General features: G+C 32.1%; 22 protein-coding genes and 3 non-coding genes across 26 annotated transcripts. All coding sequences in view use genetic code 11, as the record gives it.

Annotated features, from left to right (window-relative positions):
• Positions 1 to 773: 773 nt before the first annotated feature.
• cemA (chloroplast envelope membrane protein) lies at positions 774 to 1,457 on the plus strand. Its single transcript has one exon. The coding sequence runs from the start codon at positions 774 to 776 to the stop codon at positions 1,455 to 1,457; it is 684 nt and encodes a 227-aa protein (YP_006460355.1).
• A 176-nt stretch (positions 1,458 to 1,633) lies between these two features.
• On the plus strand, positions 1,634 to 2,596 carry petA (cytochrome f). Its single transcript has one exon. It carries the CDS (start codon positions 1,634 to 1,636, stop codon positions 2,594 to 2,596), a length of 963 nt encoding a protein of 320 aa, YP_006460356.1.
• Positions 2,597 to 3,138: 542 nt separating this feature from the next.
• Positions 3,139 to 3,261, minus strand: psbJ (photosystem II protein J). The gene has a single exon. It carries the CDS (start codon positions 3,259 to 3,261, stop codon positions 3,139 to 3,141), a length of 123 nt encoding a protein of 40 aa, YP_006460357.1.
• A 173-nt stretch (positions 3,262 to 3,434) lies between these two features.
• psbL (photosystem II protein L) lies at positions 3,435 to 3,551 on the minus strand. The gene has a single exon. It carries the CDS (start codon positions 3,549 to 3,551, stop codon positions 3,435 to 3,437), a length of 117 nt encoding a protein of 38 aa, YP_006460358.1.
• Positions 3,552 to 3,573: 22 nt separating this feature from the next.
• On the minus strand, positions 3,574 to 3,693 carry psbF (photosystem II cytochrome b559 beta subunit). Its single transcript has one exon. The coding sequence runs from the start codon at positions 3,691 to 3,693 to the stop codon at positions 3,574 to 3,576; it is 120 nt and encodes a 39-aa protein (YP_006460359.1).
• Positions 3,694 to 3,702: 9 nt separating this feature from the next.
• On the minus strand, positions 3,703 to 3,954 carry psbE (photosystem II cytochrome b559 alpha subunit). Its single transcript has one exon. The coding sequence runs from the start codon at positions 3,952 to 3,954 to the stop codon at positions 3,703 to 3,705; it is 252 nt and encodes an 83-aa protein (YP_006460360.1).
• Positions 3,955 to 4,875: 921 nt separating this feature from the next.
• On the plus strand, positions 4,876 to 4,971 carry petL (cytochrome b6/f complex subunit VI). Its single transcript has one exon. It carries the CDS (start codon positions 4,876 to 4,878, stop codon positions 4,969 to 4,971), a length of 96 nt encoding a protein of 31 aa, YP_006460361.1.
• Positions 4,972 to 5,129: 158 nt separating this feature from the next.
• On the plus strand, positions 5,130 to 5,243 carry petG (cytochrome b6/f complex subunit V). Its single transcript has one exon. The coding sequence runs from the start codon at positions 5,130 to 5,132 to the stop codon at positions 5,241 to 5,243; it is 114 nt and encodes a 37-aa protein (YP_006460362.1).
• A 130-nt stretch (positions 5,244 to 5,373) lies between these two features.
• On the minus strand, positions 5,374 to 5,447 carry trnW-CCA. The gene has a single exon. It is a non-coding gene; the product is annotated as a tRNA-Trp (tRNA).
• A 172-nt stretch (positions 5,448 to 5,619) lies between these two features.
• Positions 5,620 to 5,693, minus strand: trnP-UGG. Its single transcript has one exon. It is a non-coding gene; the product is annotated as a tRNA-Pro (tRNA).
• trnP-GGG lies at positions 5,622 to 5,692 on the minus strand. Its single transcript has one exon. It is a non-coding gene; the product is annotated as a tRNA-Pro (tRNA).
• Positions 5,694 to 5,819: 126 nt separating the features above from the next.
• On the plus strand, positions 5,820 to 5,954 carry psaJ (photosystem I subunit IX). The gene has a single exon. It carries the CDS (start codon positions 5,820 to 5,822, stop codon positions 5,952 to 5,954), a length of 135 nt encoding a protein of 44 aa, YP_006460363.1.
• A 754-nt stretch (positions 5,955 to 6,708) lies between these two features.
• On the plus strand, positions 6,709 to 7,017 carry rps18 (ribosomal protein S18). Its single transcript has one exon. It carries the CDS (start codon positions 6,709 to 6,711, stop codon positions 7,015 to 7,017), a length of 309 nt encoding a protein of 102 aa, YP_006460364.1.
• A 221-nt stretch (positions 7,018 to 7,238) lies between these two features.
• On the minus strand, positions 7,239 to 7,598 carry rpl20 (ribosomal protein L20). The gene has a single exon. It carries the CDS (start codon positions 7,596 to 7,598, stop codon positions 7,239 to 7,241), a length of 360 nt encoding a protein of 119 aa, YP_006460365.1.
• An 828-nt stretch (positions 7,599 to 8,426) lies between these two features.
• On the minus strand, positions 8,427 to 8,540 carry rps12 (ribosomal protein S12; one part of a trans-spliced gene, as the record gives it; the record has 2 gene entries for this part). Coding sequences YP_006460366.1 and YP_006460321.1 both cover positions 8,427 to 8,540 — 114 coding nt within the window.
• Positions 8,541 to 8,765: 225 nt separating this feature from the next.
• clpP (clp protease proteolytic subunit) lies at positions 8,766 to 10,818 on the minus strand. Its single transcript has 3 exons — positions 10,750 to 10,818; positions 9,745 to 10,041; positions 8,766 to 8,990 (listed from the first exon to the last, which is right to left on the minus strand). The coding sequence occupies exons 1-3, from the start codon at positions 10,816 to 10,818 to the stop codon at positions 8,766 to 8,768; spliced, it is 591 nt and encodes a 196-aa protein (YP_006460367.1).
• A 403-nt stretch (positions 10,819 to 11,221) lies between these two features.
• On the plus strand, positions 11,222 to 12,748 carry psbT (photosystem II 47 kDa protein). The gene has a single exon. It carries the CDS (start codon positions 11,222 to 11,224, stop codon positions 12,746 to 12,748), a length of 1,527 nt encoding a protein of 508 aa, YP_006460368.1.
• Positions 12,749 to 12,916: 168 nt separating this feature from the next.
• psbT (photosystem II protein T) lies at positions 12,917 to 13,024 on the plus strand. Its single transcript has one exon. It carries the CDS (start codon positions 12,917 to 12,919, stop codon positions 13,022 to 13,024), a length of 108 nt encoding a protein of 35 aa, YP_006460369.1.
• Positions 13,025 to 13,082: 58 nt separating this feature from the next.
• Positions 13,083 to 13,214, minus strand: psbN (photosystem II protein N). The gene has a single exon. The coding sequence runs from the start codon at positions 13,212 to 13,214 to the stop codon at positions 13,083 to 13,085; it is 132 nt and encodes a 43-aa protein (YP_006460370.1).
• A 117-nt stretch (positions 13,215 to 13,331) lies between these two features.
• psbH (photosystem II phosphoprotein) lies at positions 13,332 to 13,553 on the plus strand. Its single transcript has one exon. It carries the CDS (start codon positions 13,332 to 13,334, stop codon positions 13,551 to 13,553), a length of 222 nt encoding a protein of 73 aa, YP_006460371.1.
• A 127-nt stretch (positions 13,554 to 13,680) lies between these two features.
• Positions 13,681 to 15,167, plus strand: petB (cytochrome b6). Its single transcript has 2 exons — positions 13,681 to 13,686; positions 14,526 to 15,167. The coding sequence occupies exons 1-2, from the start codon at positions 13,681 to 13,683 to the stop codon at positions 15,165 to 15,167; spliced, it is 648 nt and encodes a 215-aa protein (YP_006460372.1).
• Positions 15,168 to 15,370: 203 nt separating this feature from the next.
• Positions 15,371 to 16,571, plus strand: petD (cytochrome b6). The gene is made up of 2 exons: positions 15,371 to 15,379; positions 16,098 to 16,571. The coding sequence occupies exons 1-2, from the start codon at positions 15,371 to 15,373 to the stop codon at positions 16,569 to 16,571; spliced, it is 483 nt and encodes a 160-aa protein (YP_006460373.1).
• A 235-nt stretch (positions 16,572 to 16,806) lies between these two features.
• On the minus strand, positions 16,807 to 17,808 carry rpoA (RNA polymerase alpha subunit). Its single transcript has one exon. It carries the CDS (start codon positions 17,806 to 17,808, stop codon positions 16,807 to 16,809), a length of 1,002 nt encoding a protein of 333 aa, YP_006460374.1.
• A 70-nt stretch (positions 17,809 to 17,878) lies between these two features.
• On the minus strand, positions 17,879 to 18,295 carry rps11 (ribosomal protein S11). Its single transcript has one exon. It carries the CDS (start codon positions 18,293 to 18,295, stop codon positions 17,879 to 17,881), a length of 417 nt encoding a protein of 138 aa, YP_006460375.1.
• A 328-nt stretch (positions 18,296 to 18,623) lies between these two features.
• rpl36 (ribosomal protein L36) lies at positions 18,624 to 18,737 on the minus strand. The gene has a single exon. It carries the CDS (start codon positions 18,735 to 18,737, stop codon positions 18,624 to 18,626), a length of 114 nt encoding a protein of 37 aa, YP_006460376.1.
• Positions 18,738 to 18,800: the final 63 nt, after the last annotated feature.

An 18,800-nucleotide genomic window follows, 5' to 3' on the forward strand; every position in this document is an offset into this window, starting at 1 on the left:
AGAAGTATGTTTTCTTCGTTGGGGATTTCCTGGAAAAAATCGTCGTATTCTTATAAAAATACCTATGAACGATATTCAATCTATCAGAATAATAACAGGAGTTCAAGAACGAGGTATTTTTACTCGTACTCTTACTTATGAGAGTATCGTTTATATGGAAACAATAGAACAGGGGTTTATTCCCTTGACTCGTATTGAAGATAATTTGACTCCACCAGAAATTGCAAATAGAGCTGGCGAATTAGCTTTTTTTTTAGGTGTACCGCTTCTGTATTGATGAAAATTGGACTTAACTAGAAATAAAATTGCACAAAAAGTTTAAGAATTGTCCTATTTCTTTAGTGTACCGATTGAAATATTTTGAAAACAAAAAAGTTTTCAAAATATTTCAATTTTTATAGATGGGACATTATTTGATTTCGAAATCTTAATATTATAGTCATAACTCGAAGTGCTCCTTGGTGTATTTCTAAAAAGGAATCCTTTTTTCTTCGAATGTTAGCAACTAATATCCTTTCGAAACAATATTTTTTTCTTCATGGGATTGGAATTTACTGTTAATTCTTTCGATTTCGTATTCGATTTATGTATTCTTTTTTCTCAATTAAAGAAGGCAAAGGCTAACTTCCGAAGTTTAAGTAAAAAAAAGATAAAATACAATCTAAATTTATCTAGAAGCTCTATAACTTGTAATGAAGCTTATACTTGATAGAAAAGTTATTATCATATAGAGTTGACGAAAGAGATGAAGTTAAGTTCATTAAAGACGAAAAATGAAAAAAAAAAGCATTCCCCTTCTATATCTTACATCTATAGTCTTTTTGCCCTGGTGTATCTCTTTCACATTTAAGAAAAGTCTGGAATCTTGGTTTATTAATTGGTGGAATACTAGTCAATCCGAAATTTTCTTGAATGATATTAAAGAAAAGAGTATTCTAAACAAATTCATAGAATTAGAGGAACTGTTTTTCTTAGATGACATGTTAAAGGAATGTCCGAAAACATATATACAAAACCTTCGTACTGGAATTTATAAAGAAACAATCCAATTAATCAAAACACACAATGAAGATCGTATGAATACGATTTTGCACTTCTCCACAAATATAATTTGTTTCTTTATTCTAAGCGGTTATTCTATTCTTGGTAATCAAGAACTTGTTCTTATTAACTCTTTGGTTCGAGAATTTATATATAATTTAAGTGACACAATAAAAGCTTTTTCTATTCTTTTATTAACTGATTTATGTATAGGATTCCATTCAACCCATGGGTGGGAACTACTTTTTGGCTTCGTTTATAAAGATTTTGGATTTGCTCAAAATGATCAAATTATATCCGGTCTTGTGTCCACTTTTCCAGTCATTTTAGATACAATTTTAAAATATTGGATTTTCCGTTATTTAAATCGCATATCTCCATCACTTGTAGTGATTTATCATTCAATGAATGATTGACAGAAAAACCGATTTACTTCAATGAATTTCAAGTTTTTATCTAAAAAAAGATAATTTTTCATTTTCCCCTCTTAAAAAAAAGTTAAATAAAAAAGGGGTTCCCACCTTGGATAGGGAACTATGCGAGTGACCTACCTAATCTTATTGTAGAAATTTTCAGGATCAATGATTAGACCATGCAAACTAGAAATGCTTTTTCTTGTATAAAGGAAGGGATTACCCGATCCATTTCTATATCGGTCATGATATATATAATAATTCGAGCACCCTTTTCAAATGCATATCCAATTTTTGCACAGCAGGGTTATGAAAATCCCCGAGAAGCAACCGGTCGTATTGTCTGTGCCAATTGCCATTTAGCTAATAAGCCCGTGGATATTGAGGTTCCACAAGCGGTACTTCCTGATACTGTATTTGAAGCAGTTGTTCGAATTCCTTATGATATGCAAGTGAAACAAGTTCTAGCTAATGGTAAAAAGGGAACTTTGAATGTGGGGGCTGTTCTTATTTTACCGGAAGGTTTTGAATTGGCACCCCCCGATCGTATTTCGCCTGAGATTAAAGAGAAGATAGGCAATCTGTCTTTTCAAAACTATCGCCCTACAAAAAAAAATATTCTTGTAGTAGGCCCTGTTCCTGGTCAGAAATATAATGAAATCACGTTTCCTATTCTTTCCCCGGATCCCGCTAGTAAAAGAGATATTCATTTCTTAAAATATCCTATATATGTAGGCGGGAACAGGGGAAGGGGCCAGATTTATCTTGACGGGAGCAAGAGTAATAATAATGTTTATAATGCTACAGCAGCAGGTATAGTCAAAAAAATCATACGAAAAGAAAAAGGGGGATACGAAATCACTATAGTAGATGCATTAGATGAGCGTGAAGTGATTGATATTATACCTCCAGGACCAGAACTTCTTGTTTCAGAAGGTGAATCTATCAAACTTGATCAGCCATTAACAAGTAATCCTAATGTCGGTGGATTTGGTCAGGGGGATGCGGAAATAGTACTTCAAGATCCATTACGTGTTCAAGGTCTCTTGTTCTTCTTGGCATCTATTATTTTAGCACAAATCTTTTTAGTTCTTAAGAAGAAACAATTTGAGAAGGTTCAATTGTTCGAAATGAATTTTTAGTTCCGCGTATTTATCAACATATTAAACTCGTAAAAAGAACTCAATTTTTTTGATAATTTTTGTAATTCTATTCTGTATAATATCTGTATAATATAAAAAAGATATATATATATAAATTCAAATATGGAAAAGTTACTCTAAGGGGGATTCTTTGTTTTTTCTTTTTTTGTCCTTTCCTAGAGTCCGATTACTATTCCTTCTTGTTTGTGTTGAAATAGAAATATTCTAAAAATATCAATAAAATACTATTTTTGAATCCCTTCCTGAAAAATCCTATATCTTAGTTTCTCTTTTTTCCAACTTAGAATCTTTCTGCCAGATAATCTTTTATGGTATATAAATTATTGTATATAATATGTAGTGAACAAAAAAAAAGAATGAAATGGAATTTTTTGAAACATCGGAAGAAGTAGTCATTTATATGAAAAAAAAGTAGAATTCTTAAGAACTCAAGGGGGATCCACTTGCATTCGTCAAAGAAAGAGTGGATCCCTGTTCAGTTCTTATACTTTCATTTCAAAAACCCAAATAGAATACGATTACTAGAGAGATGAGCCCAATCCGGAATATGAACCATAAAAGAAAATACCAATTAAACCGATCACAGTAATACCAGTTACAGTACCTATTATCCAAAGAGGAATTCTTCCAGTAGTATCGGCCATTTATCCCACTTTCCTCCACATTTAATCACGTAGTCAGTCATGCTAAAGACATTAACAAACAGTCATAGATAATTATGAAATGATATCCTTCCGAATGGAATAAAAGAATTCTTAATATATATATATTATTTACTATTCCTATTTTTTCTATTAATTCTATCTATTAATTCTAATTAATTGAAGAAATAATTTGAAAATAAAACAGCAAGTACAAAAATAAGTAATAACCCCCAGTAGAGACTGGTACGATTCAATTCAACATTTTGTTCATTTGGGTTTGATTGTGTCATAGCTCTATAATTCAAATTAAGTTTATCGTTGGATGAACTGCATTGCTGATATTGATCCCAAAAAAGAAACAGTGGGTACCGCTAGTCCGTGAACAGCTAGCCATCGTACTGTAAAAATTGGATAGGTCCTATCTATAGTCATTGGAGCCTCCTAAAAAGATCTACTAAATTCATCAAGTTGTTCCAAAGGATCAAAACGGCCAGTTATTAATGGAATTCCTTGTCGGTTCTCTGTAAAATACTCGTTTGGGCGGGGACTTCCAAATACATCGTAAGCTAGACCTGTACTGACAAATAACCAACCTGCAATGAATAGGGAGGGTATAGTAATGCTATGAATAATCCAGTATCGGATACTGGTAATAATATCAGCAAAAGAACGTTCTCCTGTGCTTCCAGACATCTTGAACTCCACATATTCTTGTACAGTCAAAAGGGGGGGATCGAGTCCATAAAAGACGAGATCAGTAAGGCGAAATTTACTGAAATAGAATCCTTGTTAGATCGTCCATTTTGTACCAACGGTGTCTTTTGAGTATACCGAATCAGTATAGCTATCCTTCTTCTAACAGAGCAATGAAATTTCACAATCAGTGTAAAATTTTAGTACTAGATTTTTTTCTTCTTTTTTCATTGATTGTCTCTATGTAGTCAAAAATCCGATAGAAAATTTTGCAAAGTTTGGGTATATAAAAATTTTTTTTATATTAAATTTTTAGAGTAATAGTATAAAAGGAAGGTTCTTAACATTTCAAATTATTAGTTTTGGATTAGAAACTAAAGATCCATTAAAATCGGAATATGAGAAAAGGGTTTCTGATAATTCATAAAGTAGATTTTATATTTTTTCAATTAGTGCCAAATCAAGAAATCTATTTTTTGTGGTTCTTGAAGATCTTTTTTTTCGATTTTCTTCTACATTAATTCAAAGTGAAATAAAATGAAATAACAAAGTTATTATTCTTTGTTTGAATATTCTTAATTTTTCTTTTTCTAATAGAAAGATAATTCTATTGGATATCTATAGAATAATACTCAATATTTTCATTAGAGCAGGTTTACTTAATTCCTGAGTTGATTAAGAAGTCTGTTGATTTGAAATCATAGGATGGGTAGATGTAACAGATGTGGAATTTATATATAAATTATGTTACTCTATTTCTTTTTATTCGTATCTAATGATTTATTGATGAATCGCCAATTTTGAATTGTATCTTTGAAGTAGGATTTTTTATCTTCTTTTTTCTCTCAAAAATGGAAATTTAGGGAAGTGCTTTATAAACATATGTATAAAAAGAACGAAAATATTTCATTTAGTTTCTATATGCCCACTATCACTAGTTATTTCGGTTTTTTACTATCGGTTTTAATAATAACCTCGTCTCTATTTATTGGTCTTAGTAAAATACGACTTATTTGATTTTTAATTTTTAGAGGAATAGTCAATTTTAGTATAAGACATTCTATAATTCCTTACTATGTCAATTTACAATTCTCGATCGTTGAGATTCATGATCAATACAGATTTATGTTTAAGGCTAGATATTACCTTTCTTTTTACTTTTCGAACAAATAAAAATGATTGAAGTTTTTCTATTTGGAATCGTGTTAGGTTTAATTCCTATTACTTTGGCTGGATTATTTGTAACTGCATATTTACAATACCGACGAGGTGATCAGTTGAATCTTTGATTAATAAATGTCTCTTTTTTTGTGATTCCCTATTTATTTAGTTTCATCCTAATCGACAAGGATAAAATTCAGACTTTCTTTTGAATGTTCAATTATTTCAGTGTAATTATCAGGCGAACAATACTAGAATCACGCTCTGTAGGATTTGAACCTACGACATCGGGTTTTGGAGACCCGCGTTCTGCCGAACTGAACTAAGAGCGCTTTTTTTTCATAAATTCTTTTCTACTATGATCCAAATCCATTTTGCATATAGATATTAAGTATGTATGTTCAATTGGAATTCGTCTTCAAAGGTTCCCGGTTTATTGCTCATCTCATAGAATATGGAATATCATAGAATACGGAATATCATAGAATAAGTAATAGTTAGGGATAGGGATGACAGGATTTGAACCCGTGACATTTTGTACCCAAAACAAACGCGCTACCAAGCTGCGCTACATCCCTTTTCCAGTTGTTTATAGTGTTATTGTAAAGAATCTTTGTCTTGTTTTCCACATTTTTCTCTGTTGATATATATCAACAGAAAAAAAAATAAAATACTTCAAAAATAAAAAGAAAGGAGGATTTTAAATGCGAGATCTAAAAACATATCTTTCCGTGGCACCAGTAGTAAGTACTTTATGGTTCGGGGCTTTGGCGGGTCTATTGATAGAGATCAATCGTTTTTTTCCAGATGCATTGATATTCCCCTTTTTTTCATTTTAGTTATTGACACGGGAAGGGGTGAAGAAGATTAAAAGTCCAATTATATATAAAATATGTGTAATTAACCTACTCTTCTTTTTTTTTTTAGGAAAGAGAAAGAAGAAAGATTAAATCGGCCTCATTCAAATTCGGATTGAAACTCGGGATCTGGTCCAGGCTTCATAGGAATTGAATTATTAATTCAATTCCTATGAAAAATAAAGTGAAAGCAGAAATCCAATGGATAGGTTGGGGCAACAATATTATAAAAAATACTTAAAAAAAACTAAAATACTGGCAATTTGAAACGAAATATAGTTCCAGATCCATGTATTCTTTTTGTACTATCTTTTTTGTACTAGATTCAATTAAATTGGAACGAAATCTTTCATCATTTTTCGAATTCTTCTTTTTTATCTTAGTTGTTTTCATCTTTTTCTTAGATTCGAATCCGAAAAGAGTTATAAGTTAATTAAAAACCCAAAGGAGGGTCATGTCCAAGGGTAAAGATATCCGAGTAAGTGTTATTTTGAAAGGTACTGGTTGTGATAAAAAGAGTCTAAATAAGGAATCAAGCAGTATTTCTAGATAGATTACTAACAAGAATCGACACAATACACCTGCCTAGTTGATTGGAATTGATAAAATGATGTCGATGTCCCCGTCGTTATATAACAACATATGCTAAAGAACAAGAAAAAAAAAAATACCAATCCTTTATTATAATTATATTTCTTGAAATAAATGTTATTTTTGGAATAGGAATAAATAAACTATGGAAAAATCTAAGCGACTCTTTATTAAATCCAAGCGATCTTTTCGTAGACGTTTGCCCCCGATTCAATCGGGGGACCGAATTGATTATAAAAACATGGGTTTAATTTGTCGATTTATTAGTGAACAAGGAAAAATATTATCTAGACGTGTAAATAGATTGACCTTAAAACAACAACGATTAATTACAATTGCTATAAAACAAGCTCGTATTTTATCTTCGTTACCTTTTCTTACTAACGAAAAACAATTTGAAAAAAGCGAGTCGACTGCTAAAATTAATACTTTAAGAAAAAAAAATAGAAATTAAAAATTCGAAATCCAATTTGAATTTAGATTCGAATTAAACATGGATTGATGTTTTGTTCAAAATTAGGATAATTCCATTTGATTTTTTTGTTGTAATAAAAAAGATAATAGGTAACGAAGAATAATTTTTGAAGCATGGTTGTTTATTTTGATAGCTTTAGCATATGCTAAAGCTATCAAAATAAACAAATTTCTAGTCTATACCTTCGTAAATAAGGGGTTTTAAGTTTTTAGGATATTATCGGCAATCATAAAAAGACAATTCTCTTTTAATATAGCAATTTGTGCAACTATTTTACGATTAAGAAGCAATTGCTTCGTGTATAGACTATTAATTAAATTACTATAAATATAAGATACTTTTTGATTCTCGCGAATTACTGCATTTATTCGACTAATCCATAAACCACGAAAATCTCTTTTTTTCCTATCTCTATCACGATGAGCCGAAACCAAAGCTTTCAATTTCTGTTGAGTAATAGTTCGAGTAAGTCTTGAATGAGCTCCGCGAAAACTTGATATGAAGAAACGAATTTTTGTCCTCCGTTTGTGAGCTATATATCCTCGTTTAATTCTGGTCATTGAATAAATGATATTTTCAGGAATAACTTTTTCATTTTTCAGTTATTCTTTTTATCTTCCTAGTCTATTAATAACAAAAATGGATTCTTCCGATGTATAAAAAAAAAAATTCCAACGGCTCTTGCTACTATAACCGCCCCAACCACAAAATCAGAAATTGTATTGATACTAGATATCAAATAAAATAAAAATAGTAAATGAACTAGGACACATATTTTTAGAATAAATTGGTGGGTTCCTTCGTTTCTATGATTTTTTTGAGAAATGACCAGGTCCTCTCTATACACCGGAGCCTTTTTCTTTTCATTTTTGATTCAATTAATCAATGTTAGTGTTCACTTGTACAGTTCACACTCTGTGGCTCTACCCATGCAACAATATTGAGTAAGTAGGTTTTTTCACAACTAAATCTAATTATATAGTAACGGTATTTAATTATGAAAATTTGCTGGGTAGCTGACCCTCTTATTCTATTCTTAAAAAATCCATCAAAATTCATTCATTAAGGACATACTTAAGGACATACTTTCTTTTTAATTGAAATAGTATTTTCTCCGCTTAACGGGTAACTTTTTTTGTTACCGATGGGAAAGTCCTTCTCATATGAAATTGCAAATTAGTATTATTGGTTTTGCACCAATCGGAACCATAAATTTGATACAAGATAGAAGAATGTAAAGAATTATATAATTATATATATAAGAATTATATATTAAGTTAAGATAGTGTGAATGTAGTTTTTGCATTCACACTATCTTAACCGATTACTAATACTGAAAAATTTTTGAATTTGTTTTTTTCTTAGTATTTAAGCTGAACGAGTCGCACATACACCCTGGTACACGTTCCTCGGCGTTGAGGGCATCCCCGAAGAGCTGGGGATTTTGTGACGTTTCGGATTGGCTGTCTTGTGTTTCTAATAAGTTGTTTCATAGTTGGCATGGTAAGTCGTACTATATATATCTATATTTTTGTATAATGAGCAGGTTTAGATCTATCCTAACCGTGAATTACTTATATTCTATATTCCTTATAGCCTATATTATTTATAGTATATTAATAGATTAACTCTTAGAGATTTTATTTTAAAATGTCAAGTACGAAGAGTAAAAAATTAAAATTCCAATCCTGTATTTAATTAGAATAACCTTTGCCACCAATTTTTTATTAAACTGCTACAAGATCTACAATTCCATGAGCTTGGGCTTCTGCTGCTGACATAAAAACGTCCCTTTCCATGTCGTCCGATATAACCCATAAAGGTTTGCCCGTTCTTTGTACATAAACATTTGTGATAGTTTCACGCAGTTTCAGTAGCTCTTCTGCTTCCAGGACAAATTCTCCCGCTTGTGCCTCATAAAAAGAACTAGCAGGTTGGTGGATCATTACCCTGATTATATCACTTAAGTAGTATTTCCCTTATCTTGATAAATATTTTTAGAATTCTTTTTACTATATTGGTAGATTGCTAAACATTGTCTTTATTCCCAAGATATATAAAGAAGACAACTAAGCTAAGAAAAGGGCAAAAAGAATATTCAATAACCGTACAAGCAGTTTCTGCGTATTGATGCATACGGCTTTTGTACCTATGCAATTCATTTTTTCCTCTCTGGATAGAGTATTTTCTTCGATGAATTTTGTTTCTACATTTCAAAATTTCTTTTTTTTTATATCAAATAAAAAAGAAGTACAAAATCTCCTAGGTCTTTTGGATCCGGATCCTTAAATAAGAAACAATAGAATAACCAACTTTCTTTTTTTTTTAATCTATTTTGAAATACTACGATGGTTCCGTTGTTTTTTATATCATTTTGGTATTCAACAATCCAAAAGTTTCTTTTTTTTTTTATGTTATGTTTTATTCTGATTCAAATAAAAATTGTTACAAGCTTTCTGGTATGAAAAAAAAAACAAAAAAGTATGCGACACTAAGATGAAACTAGGTTCCTTATAGATCAGATAAAATTTGAAATACCCTCTTTTTCATACTACTCTTTCTATATATAATTAAATGATTCAAAAAAATTGCATATGGAATTCAAAATACCATGCTATTATTACTTTGGTTTTTATGGCGAAGGTATAGTATATATAGATAGATATCTATTCTATATATTCTCAAAAAAAAAAATCATTGGCGCCAAGCGTGAGGAAATGCAAGACGTTTGGTAATTGTGCCTCCTGCCAAAAGAAAGGATCCCATTGAAGCAGCTAATCCCAGACATACTGTCTGTACATCTGGTTGTACAAATTGCATAGTATCATAAATAGCTATTCCAGGTATTACCCACCCCCCCGGAGAGTTTATAAACAGAGACAATTCTTTATTCTCTTTCTCTATGCTCAGATATATCATAATACTAATAAGTTGATTCGATATTTCACTATCAACATCTTGACCTAAAAAAAGTAATCTTTCTCGATAAAGTCGATTGATTAGGATTCCATTTTTTCCTTAAAAGCCGTACATGCACCTTTTGATGCATACAGTTCATCAAAAATTATATAAGCAAAAAAGGAATCAATGTGTCGATTTTAATCTTTCTCTTTTTCTAATGGATTTCTTCGAACTAAAAAAAAAGAAGAATATACTTAATTTAGTGAACTATCTTCTCATTGATGTATTGCTTTCATCGAGATCGAAGCCGAATCACAATGTAATTTTCTTGTTTCTGAATGGACTTTTTCAATTCTTTTAGGTTTCTTTTCTACTCTGAGTAAAGATCTGCCCGATTTGGATTTGCACATATAGAACAAATATTCCAAAACTATGTATTTTTGTTAGAACTTCTTCCTTTGCTGAATTGAGTAATGTTTTCTTTCTGTAAAATAAAATATATGGATATCATAGAATTAGTGATCATAGAAATATTACCAATTGGTTTTTTCTACACAGAGCCTGGGTACTTTCTTTTATTGGTCCAATTAAGCCAACCATAAATTATTCATAATGTCGAGTAATAATCTGGAAATTTTTCTCTAAAAATGAAAAAATCGATAGAATAGTACTTCATTACACTTCACGCTCCCCATTTTTTTATCTTTATGATTTCATCATTCTCTTTTGGGGGTGAAAGCGGGGATATCTCGATCGGGGGAGAAAACGGGTAAATCCCATATAACCTACTATATCTGACAAGTCGCACTATATATCAACCCAAGATGCATCTTTATCCCCGGGGGTTCGAAAGGGTACTCTTGGAACACCAATGGGCATAAAATGGACAAATAATAAAGTCATATATCTCACTTTAGTGTGGAAACGTAAGAATTAGCTTATCGTGTTAAAAAAGATTTACTTGATTTTATATTAATATTGCTTTTTTTTTATAAAAAAGAAGACTAAATAAAGTCGAGTTGTTATAAATGGGTCATTGGGGTGATAAGCGAATATGTCTGCATTTACTTATTTAAATAGTCATAGAGAAAGTTGTCAACCCCTTTCGTCTCCCCACCATTGCGTATTGTTACTTATCCGGTATAGAATAAATCTGTTTCTTTGATTTCGACAAATATGATTGTTCCATTTTCCAAGAGAATCTACTGAAAGGCTATATTCATTTTTTTCCAGTGCAATAAAGTTACATAGTGTCTATTTTTTGTTGAAGGGGTATTTTTTCATGGGTTTACCTTGGTATCGTGTTCATACTGTTGTTTTAAATGATCCGGGCCGTTTGCTTTCTGTTCATATAATGCACACAGCTCTAGTTGCTGGTTGGGCCGGTTCGATGGCTCTATATGAATTAGCAGTTTTTGATCCCTCTGATCCTGTTCTTGATCCAATGTGGAGACAGGGTATGTTCGTTATACCTTTCATGACTCGTTTAGGAATAACTAATTCGTGGGGCGGTTGGAATATCACAGGAGGGGCTATAACGAATCCGGGTATTTGGAGTTACGAAGGTGTGGCCGGAGCACATATAGTGTTTTCAGGCTTGTGCTTTTTAGCGGCTATTTGGCATTGGGTTTATTGGGATCTAGAAATCTTTTGTGATGAACGTACTGGAAAACCTTCTTTGGATTTGCCAAAAATTTTTGGAATTCATTTATTTCTTGCAGGGGTGGCTTGTTTTGGTTTTGGCGCATTTCATGTAACAGGATTGTATGGTCCCGGAATATGGGTGTCTGATCCTTATGGACTAACTGGAAGGATACAATCCGTAAATCCCGCGTGGGGTGTGGAAGGTTTTGATCCTTTTGTTCCGGGGGGGATAGCTTCTCATCATATTGCGGCAGGAACGTTGGGCATATTAGCGGGTCTTTTCCATCTTAGTGTGCGTCCACCCCAACGTCTGTATAAAGGATTACGTATGGGAAATATTGAAACTGTCCTTTCTAGCAGTATTGCTGCTGTCTTTTTTGCAGCTTTTGTCGTTGCTGGAACTATGTGGTATGGTTCAGCAACAACCCCCATTGAATTATTTGGTCCTACTCGGTATCAATGGGATCAGGGATACTTCCAGCAAGAAATATATCGAAGAGTTGGTGCTGGGCTAGCCGAAAATCAAAATTTATCAGAAGCTTGGTCTAAAATTCCTGAAAAATTAGCTTTTTATGATTACATCGGAAATAATCCAGCAAAAGGGGGGTTATTTAGAGCTGGTTCAATGGACAATGGAGATGGAATAGCCGTCGGTTGGTTAGGACATCCCATTTTTCGAGATAAAGAAGGACATGAGCTTTTTGTACGTCGTATGCCTACTTTTTTTGAAACATTTCCAGTTGTTTTAGTAGATGGGGACGGAATTGTTAGAGCCGATGTTCCTTTTCGAAGAGCAGAATCGAAATATAGTGTCGAACAAGTAGGTGTAACTGTTGAGTTCTATGGTGGTGAGCTTAATGGAGTAAGTTATAGTGATCCCGCTACTGTGAAAAAATATGCTAGACGTGCTCAATTGGGGGAAATTTTTGAATTAGATCGTGCTACTTTGAAATCAGATGGTGTTTTTCGTAGCAGTCCAAGGGGTTGGTTTACTTTTGGGCATGCTTCATTTGCTCTGCTATTCTTTTTCGGGCACATTTGGCATGGTTCTAGAACTTTGTTCAGAGATGTTTTTGCTGGTATCGACCCAGATTTAGATGCTCAAGTAGAATTTGGAGCATTCCAAAAACTTGGAGATCCAACTACAAGAAGACCGGTAGTATAACATTATTTCTTTTGTTCTTTTCTACTTTTTTATCATTTTTAATTTCACATAAAGAACTAGATAAATCTTGATTTGAATCATTGCATTTATTCTTTTTTTTCTTTTCGAAAAGAGCCCCACCCCAAGAAACAGGTATGAAAGCTATAATTGTAAACCACGATTAAATTTATGGAAGCTTTGGTTTATACATTCCTCTTAGTCTCAACTTTAGGAATTATTTTTTTCGCGATTTTTTTTAGAGAACCTCCTAAAGTTCCGACGAAAAAGGTCAAATAATTTTTTATTATCTTAATTGAAGTAATGAGCCCCCAATAGGGAGGGCGCATTACTTCAACTAGTCCCCATGTTCTTCAAATGGATCTCTTAGTTGTTGGGAGGGTTGCCCAAAGGCAGTATATAAGGCATACCCAGTAAAACTTACAAGTAAACCAGATATAGAGATGGCAATTAGAGTTGCTGTTTCCATTATTTTAATTATAAAGTTTCCAGATCACAATAGATCGATCTATAGGATAAGATCCTTATATTTACAGCGGAATGGTATACAAAGTCAACAGATCTAAATGAATAAAAAAGAGTATTTATGGCTACGCAAACCGTTGAGGATAATTCTAGATCTGGTTCAAGACGAACTGTTGTAGGGAATTTATTGAAACCTTTAAATTCAGAATATGGTAAAGTAGCCCCGGGGTGGGGAACTACTCCCTTGATGGGTGTTGCAATGGCTCTATTTGCGATATTTCTATCTATTATTTTGGAGATTTATAATTCGTCCATTTTATTGGACGGAATTTCTATCAATTAGATTCACAAGAATCGAGTAATTCGTTTATAGAAAGTGAAGCATTTAGGTTTCTTATTGTTTCTTAGTCTATTCCATTTTGATGTGGTAGTTTGATCGTAGAATTTCTTTGTTTCTGTATTTCCGGAATATGAGTGTGTGACTTGTTTTAATTGGTCCTATTGAAAGTACAGAACATAAAATGGGTCTGTCATCTTATCTTGATAGAGATGGTTTTATTCCGTCAGATATTTAATCTAGTATCTGGAGCACGGAATATAGAAAATAGATTCTAAAAATCTTAATACTATGATTCATACTAAATATTTAGACCTCGCAACTGGACTTAAAAACCTTTTCAAAGAGTTCTAAAAATAAATTGAAAAATTTTGATTCTTTCAAGCTTTTCCAGTTTGTCTTTATTTTGAGCAAAGGACAAACCTTTCCTTGAATTTTTTCATTATTTTTTTCATTATATTCTATCTATTCATTGAAGAAGTGATGATCCAACAATTCTTACTCAGAGAATTTTTGGACTTCGATTCAAAGTTGTTTTGAATCTGAATCATCGTGGTTCTAGTATGAATCTGAGGTTTTTTTTATTCATTCATATGGTCCTAACAAGAAAATCCTTATCAATAATAAAAATTCAAGAATAAAGAAGACAGCAGTAAATTCACATTATACAAATAAAAAAATGAAGTAAAGAATATTCAAGAGGCCTTAAAAGATCACCATAAAGACGAGTGTGCCGACTTGATATTTTGGCATTATAACAATAACAAAAAAGAATAGCTTTCGTATTTTTCTTTTTTTATCGTAAGAGAAAATTAGAATCATACGATTAAATAGATTAAATAAAGCAGTTTCAAACTTTCTATTACAGATATCTGTTTTTGTTACAATCAATATTTGGGTATTTTTGTTTGAGCCGTACGAGATGAAATTCGCATATACGGTTCTCTGGGGGGGTTCCTTTGGGTTACCTATCTCAATAAAGTTTATGATTGGTTCGAAGAACGTCTTGAAATTCAGGCGATTGCCGATGATATAACCAGTAAATATGTTCCGCCTCATGTGAACATATTTTATTGTTTAGGGGGAATTACACTTACTTGTTTTTTAGTCCAAGTAGCAACAGGATTTGCTATGACTTTTTATTATCGCCCAACCGTTACTGAAGCTTTTGCTTCTGTTCAATATATAATGACTGAAGCTAATTTTGGTTGGTTAATCCGATCAGTTCATCGATGGTCGGCAAGTATGATGGTCTTAATGATGATTCTACACGTATTTCGTGTGTATCTTACAGGTGGTTTTAAAAAACCTCGCGAATTAACTTGGGTTACGGGTGTAGTTTTGGCTGTATTAACTGCATCTTTTGGTGTAACTGGTTATTCCTTACCTTGGGATCAAATTGGTTATTGGGCAGTAAAAATAGTAACAGGCGTACCCGAAGCTATTCCTGTAATAGGATCGTCTTTGGTAGAATTATTACGCGGAAGTTCCAGTGTGGGCCAATCTACCTTAACTCGTTTTTATAGTTTGCATACTTTTGTATTACCTCTTCTTACTGCTGTATTTATGTTAATGCACTTTTCAATGATACGTAAGCAAGGCATTTCTGGTCCTTTATAGTGAATATGGATCATAGATATTTGTAATCACTATCATTTTTTATTTTGGGGAGGATTTTATTTCATTGCTACAATTATGGATTATAAAAAAAAATAAAACATGTATTTAGATATTTTTCTTCAACTTAACAAAAATTGAATTTTTGTTTTTTTTTTTTACATACATAAATAGTTGAAGGGAACTCTCCAAACAAAAAATGGATTATGGGAGTGTGTGACTTGAACTATTTATTTGGCCGCGCAGATATATGACTTTCTCTTATCTGCCACATTAGAATTTAAAATTAAATGTGTCTTTTTTCCAACCACCAAGAAAGGCTCTTACAGAGAGGGTAGGCTGGTTTTACTTGAAGAGAATCTTTTCTATGATCAGACTCGATTTTATTCTGCATCAACAGGCTCCGTAAGATCCAGTAAAAGAAGTGGTGTGGTATAGTCTGAATTCTATATAGTATGACAACGCATTCATTTCCTATGCATTGATTTGATTTCTGATACTATTGGAGTGAACAAAGTAGATCTAAAGAACAACGCGAGTTAGGTTATATTAGTAACAAGTAAATTCTTTGTACATAAAAAGTATCAAGATTTTTTTTTTGACAGGATAACAATTGCAAAGTTTGAGATCACCCAGAAAGCATTATCAACTTGAAAAGTCTACTCGGGTATTGAGCGTTTACTAAAATTTACTTAAAAAGAACTGAATTTTTTTTTTTCAATAAAAAATTGTAACTTTGCAAAAAGAGAATAGAATCGAGTTTCTTTTATTATTTAGAATCTTCATATATGTGTGGATAACACATACATTTTTTTCTATTTTATTCTATAGATACAGTTTAAAAATTTGATTAGTGCTCGAGCCGGATGATGAAAAATTATCATATCCGGTTCTTTTGGAGGATGGATCTATAAGAATTCACCTATCCCAATAACAAAAAAACCTGACTTGAATGATCCTGTATTAAGAGCTAAATTGGCTAAGGGAATGGGTCATAATTATTATGGAGAACCCGCATGGCCTAACGATCTTTTATATATTTTTCCAGTAGTAATTCTAGGTACTATTGCCTGTAACGTAGGCTTAGCGGTTCTAGAACCATCCATGATTGGGGAACCTGCGGATCCTTTTGCAACTCCTTTGGAAATACTACCTGAATGGTATTTTTTTCCCGTATTTCAAATACTTCGTACAGTGCCCAATAAGTTATTGGGCGTTCTTTTAATGGTTTCGGTACCTACGGGATTATTAACAGTACCCTTTTTGGAGAATGTTAATAAATTCCAAAATCCATTTCGCCGCCCAGTAGCAACTACCATCTTTTTGATTGGTACTGTAGTTGCCCTTTGGTTAGGTATTGGAGCAACATTACCTATTGAGAAATCCCTAACGTTAGGTCTTTTTTAAAATTATAAGATTGGTTTCATTTTGAATTCATTTTGAAATAAAATATCATGACATCTGTATTGTATATCTAGGGAGAATTCTTTCTGAACCTACTAATCCCTAGATACATCTATTCCATTTTAGATATATTCTGAACATTTGGATTTGTTCTAAATATTTAAATTACATATTTTGACCTTTTTGAGTTTAGAAAAAAAATCAATTTGAAAAAATCCTATGTCAATAGATTTCAATTTTATGCAAAATACTTTTGTATTTTTAAAATGTCCAATATAGATTTTCCATCTTCTACGCGAAAATGTTCAAATTTCAGAAGGTCTTCTTGACTGTTATTCAAAAGTTCTAATAATGTATGAATATTGGATCTTTTGAGACAATTATAGATCCTGGGAGGTAATTCTAATTGGTCAATAAAAATAGATTTCAATGCTATTTCTTTTTTATTTTTCCTTAGTTTATCTTTAACCAATATATCATGAAAAGTAAAAAGGGGCAAAGTCACTTTGTCTTGATTTTTTTCTAAATGAAAGTTATCTTCTTCTGCGTGTAAAAAGGGAAGAAATAAATCAATCAAATTTTGGGAGGCTTCATAAAGGGCTTCCTTAGGAGTTAAACTTCCGTTTGTCCATATCTCCAGAAAAAGTATTTCTTGTTTTTCATTCCCATTGACATAAGAATGAATACTATAATTTACATTTCGAACAGGCATGAATCTAGCATCTATATCATAACTTCCGTCTTGAAAGTTTTTTAATGTTTTTATCCGATACCCACGATTTCTCTCAATTTTTAATTCAATACACAAATTAACAGGTTCTGTTACGTTGGCTATATGTTGTCTATTATCAACGATTTCCACCGAGGGTGGTAAAATGATGTCTTGAGCGGTTATATATCCAGGACCTTTGAAAGAAATCCATGCGTCCTGTGTTCCATACATATTACTTTTCAATACAATTTTTTTCAAATTCATGAAAATTTCATGTACTGATTCTTCAATACCTATTATGGTAGAATATTCATGTGGTATTTTCTCTGATTTTACACGTGTGATACATGTTCCCTCTATTTCTCCGAGTAAAATTCTTCGGATTGCAATGCCTATTGTATCGGCTTGACCTTTCATAAGTGGGGACAGAATAAAGCGTCCATAATAAAGACGCTTACTGTCTATTCGTGATTCAACACATTTCCATTGTAGTGTCCGAGTAGAGACTCTTAATTTCTCTTGAACCATAGTAATTATTTTGATAAAACTCTTGACTTGTTTTTTTCTCTTGAACTATTTTTAATGTTTATTTTTAGTTTTATACACGTCTTTTTTTAGGAGACCTACATCCATTATGTGGCATAGGAGTTACATCTCGTATAAAATTTAATAGTATACCACTTCTACGAATAGCTCTTAATGCTGCATCTCTTCCGAGGCCAGGCCCTTTTATCATGATTTCTGCTCGTTGCATGCCTTGATCCGATACTGTTCGAATAGCATTTCCTGCTGCAGTTTGAGCGGCAAAAGGTGTTCCCCTTCGTGTACCCTTGAATCCACAAGTACCCGCGGAGGACCAAGAAATCACCCGACCTCGTACATCTGTAATAGTCACAATAGTATTGTTGAAACTAGCTTGAACATGAATAATTCCCTTTGGTATTTTACGAGTATGATTACGCGAACCAATACGTACATTTTTACGCGAACCTTTTTTAGGTATTGATTTTGCCATATTTGATTATTTCAATATTTCATTAAAAAAACAAGAAGATATAGGGTATGGAGATATCCATTTCATGTAAAAAACGGATCCTTTTAATTAAAATTATTTTCGAATTTTATATTCGATTTTTTCTATATTCTATTTATTTGCTTTCGATTACTATCAAATACAATTTTTGAAATCAAAGTTAAAAATTGAAATATCAATACTCTTTCAAAATATGTATGGATTTTTCATTTTCATAGAATAATATATAGATATATTATAAATAATTTGAGAATTTTCTCTCTTTTTTTATCTAGTCTATTTTTTTAGAAAGCTTCTGTTTGTTCAAATATTATCCTTGTCTTTGTTTATGTTTTGGATTGAAACAAATTACTATAATTCGTCCTCGTCTTCGAATCAATCGACATTTTTCACAAATTTTACGAACCGAGGCGTTGATTTTCATATTTGACATTCCTTAATTAGTTAATCCCCAATTGTGGAAGAAAATAAAGGTTCCTTACATCTT

Source organism: Vigna unguiculata, chloroplast (genome assembly GCF_004118075.2).
Source record: "Vigna unguiculata chloroplast, complete genome".
In the NCBI taxonomy this organism is placed as follows: domain Eukaryota; kingdom Viridiplantae; phylum Streptophyta; class Magnoliopsida; order Fabales; family Fabaceae; genus Vigna; species Vigna unguiculata.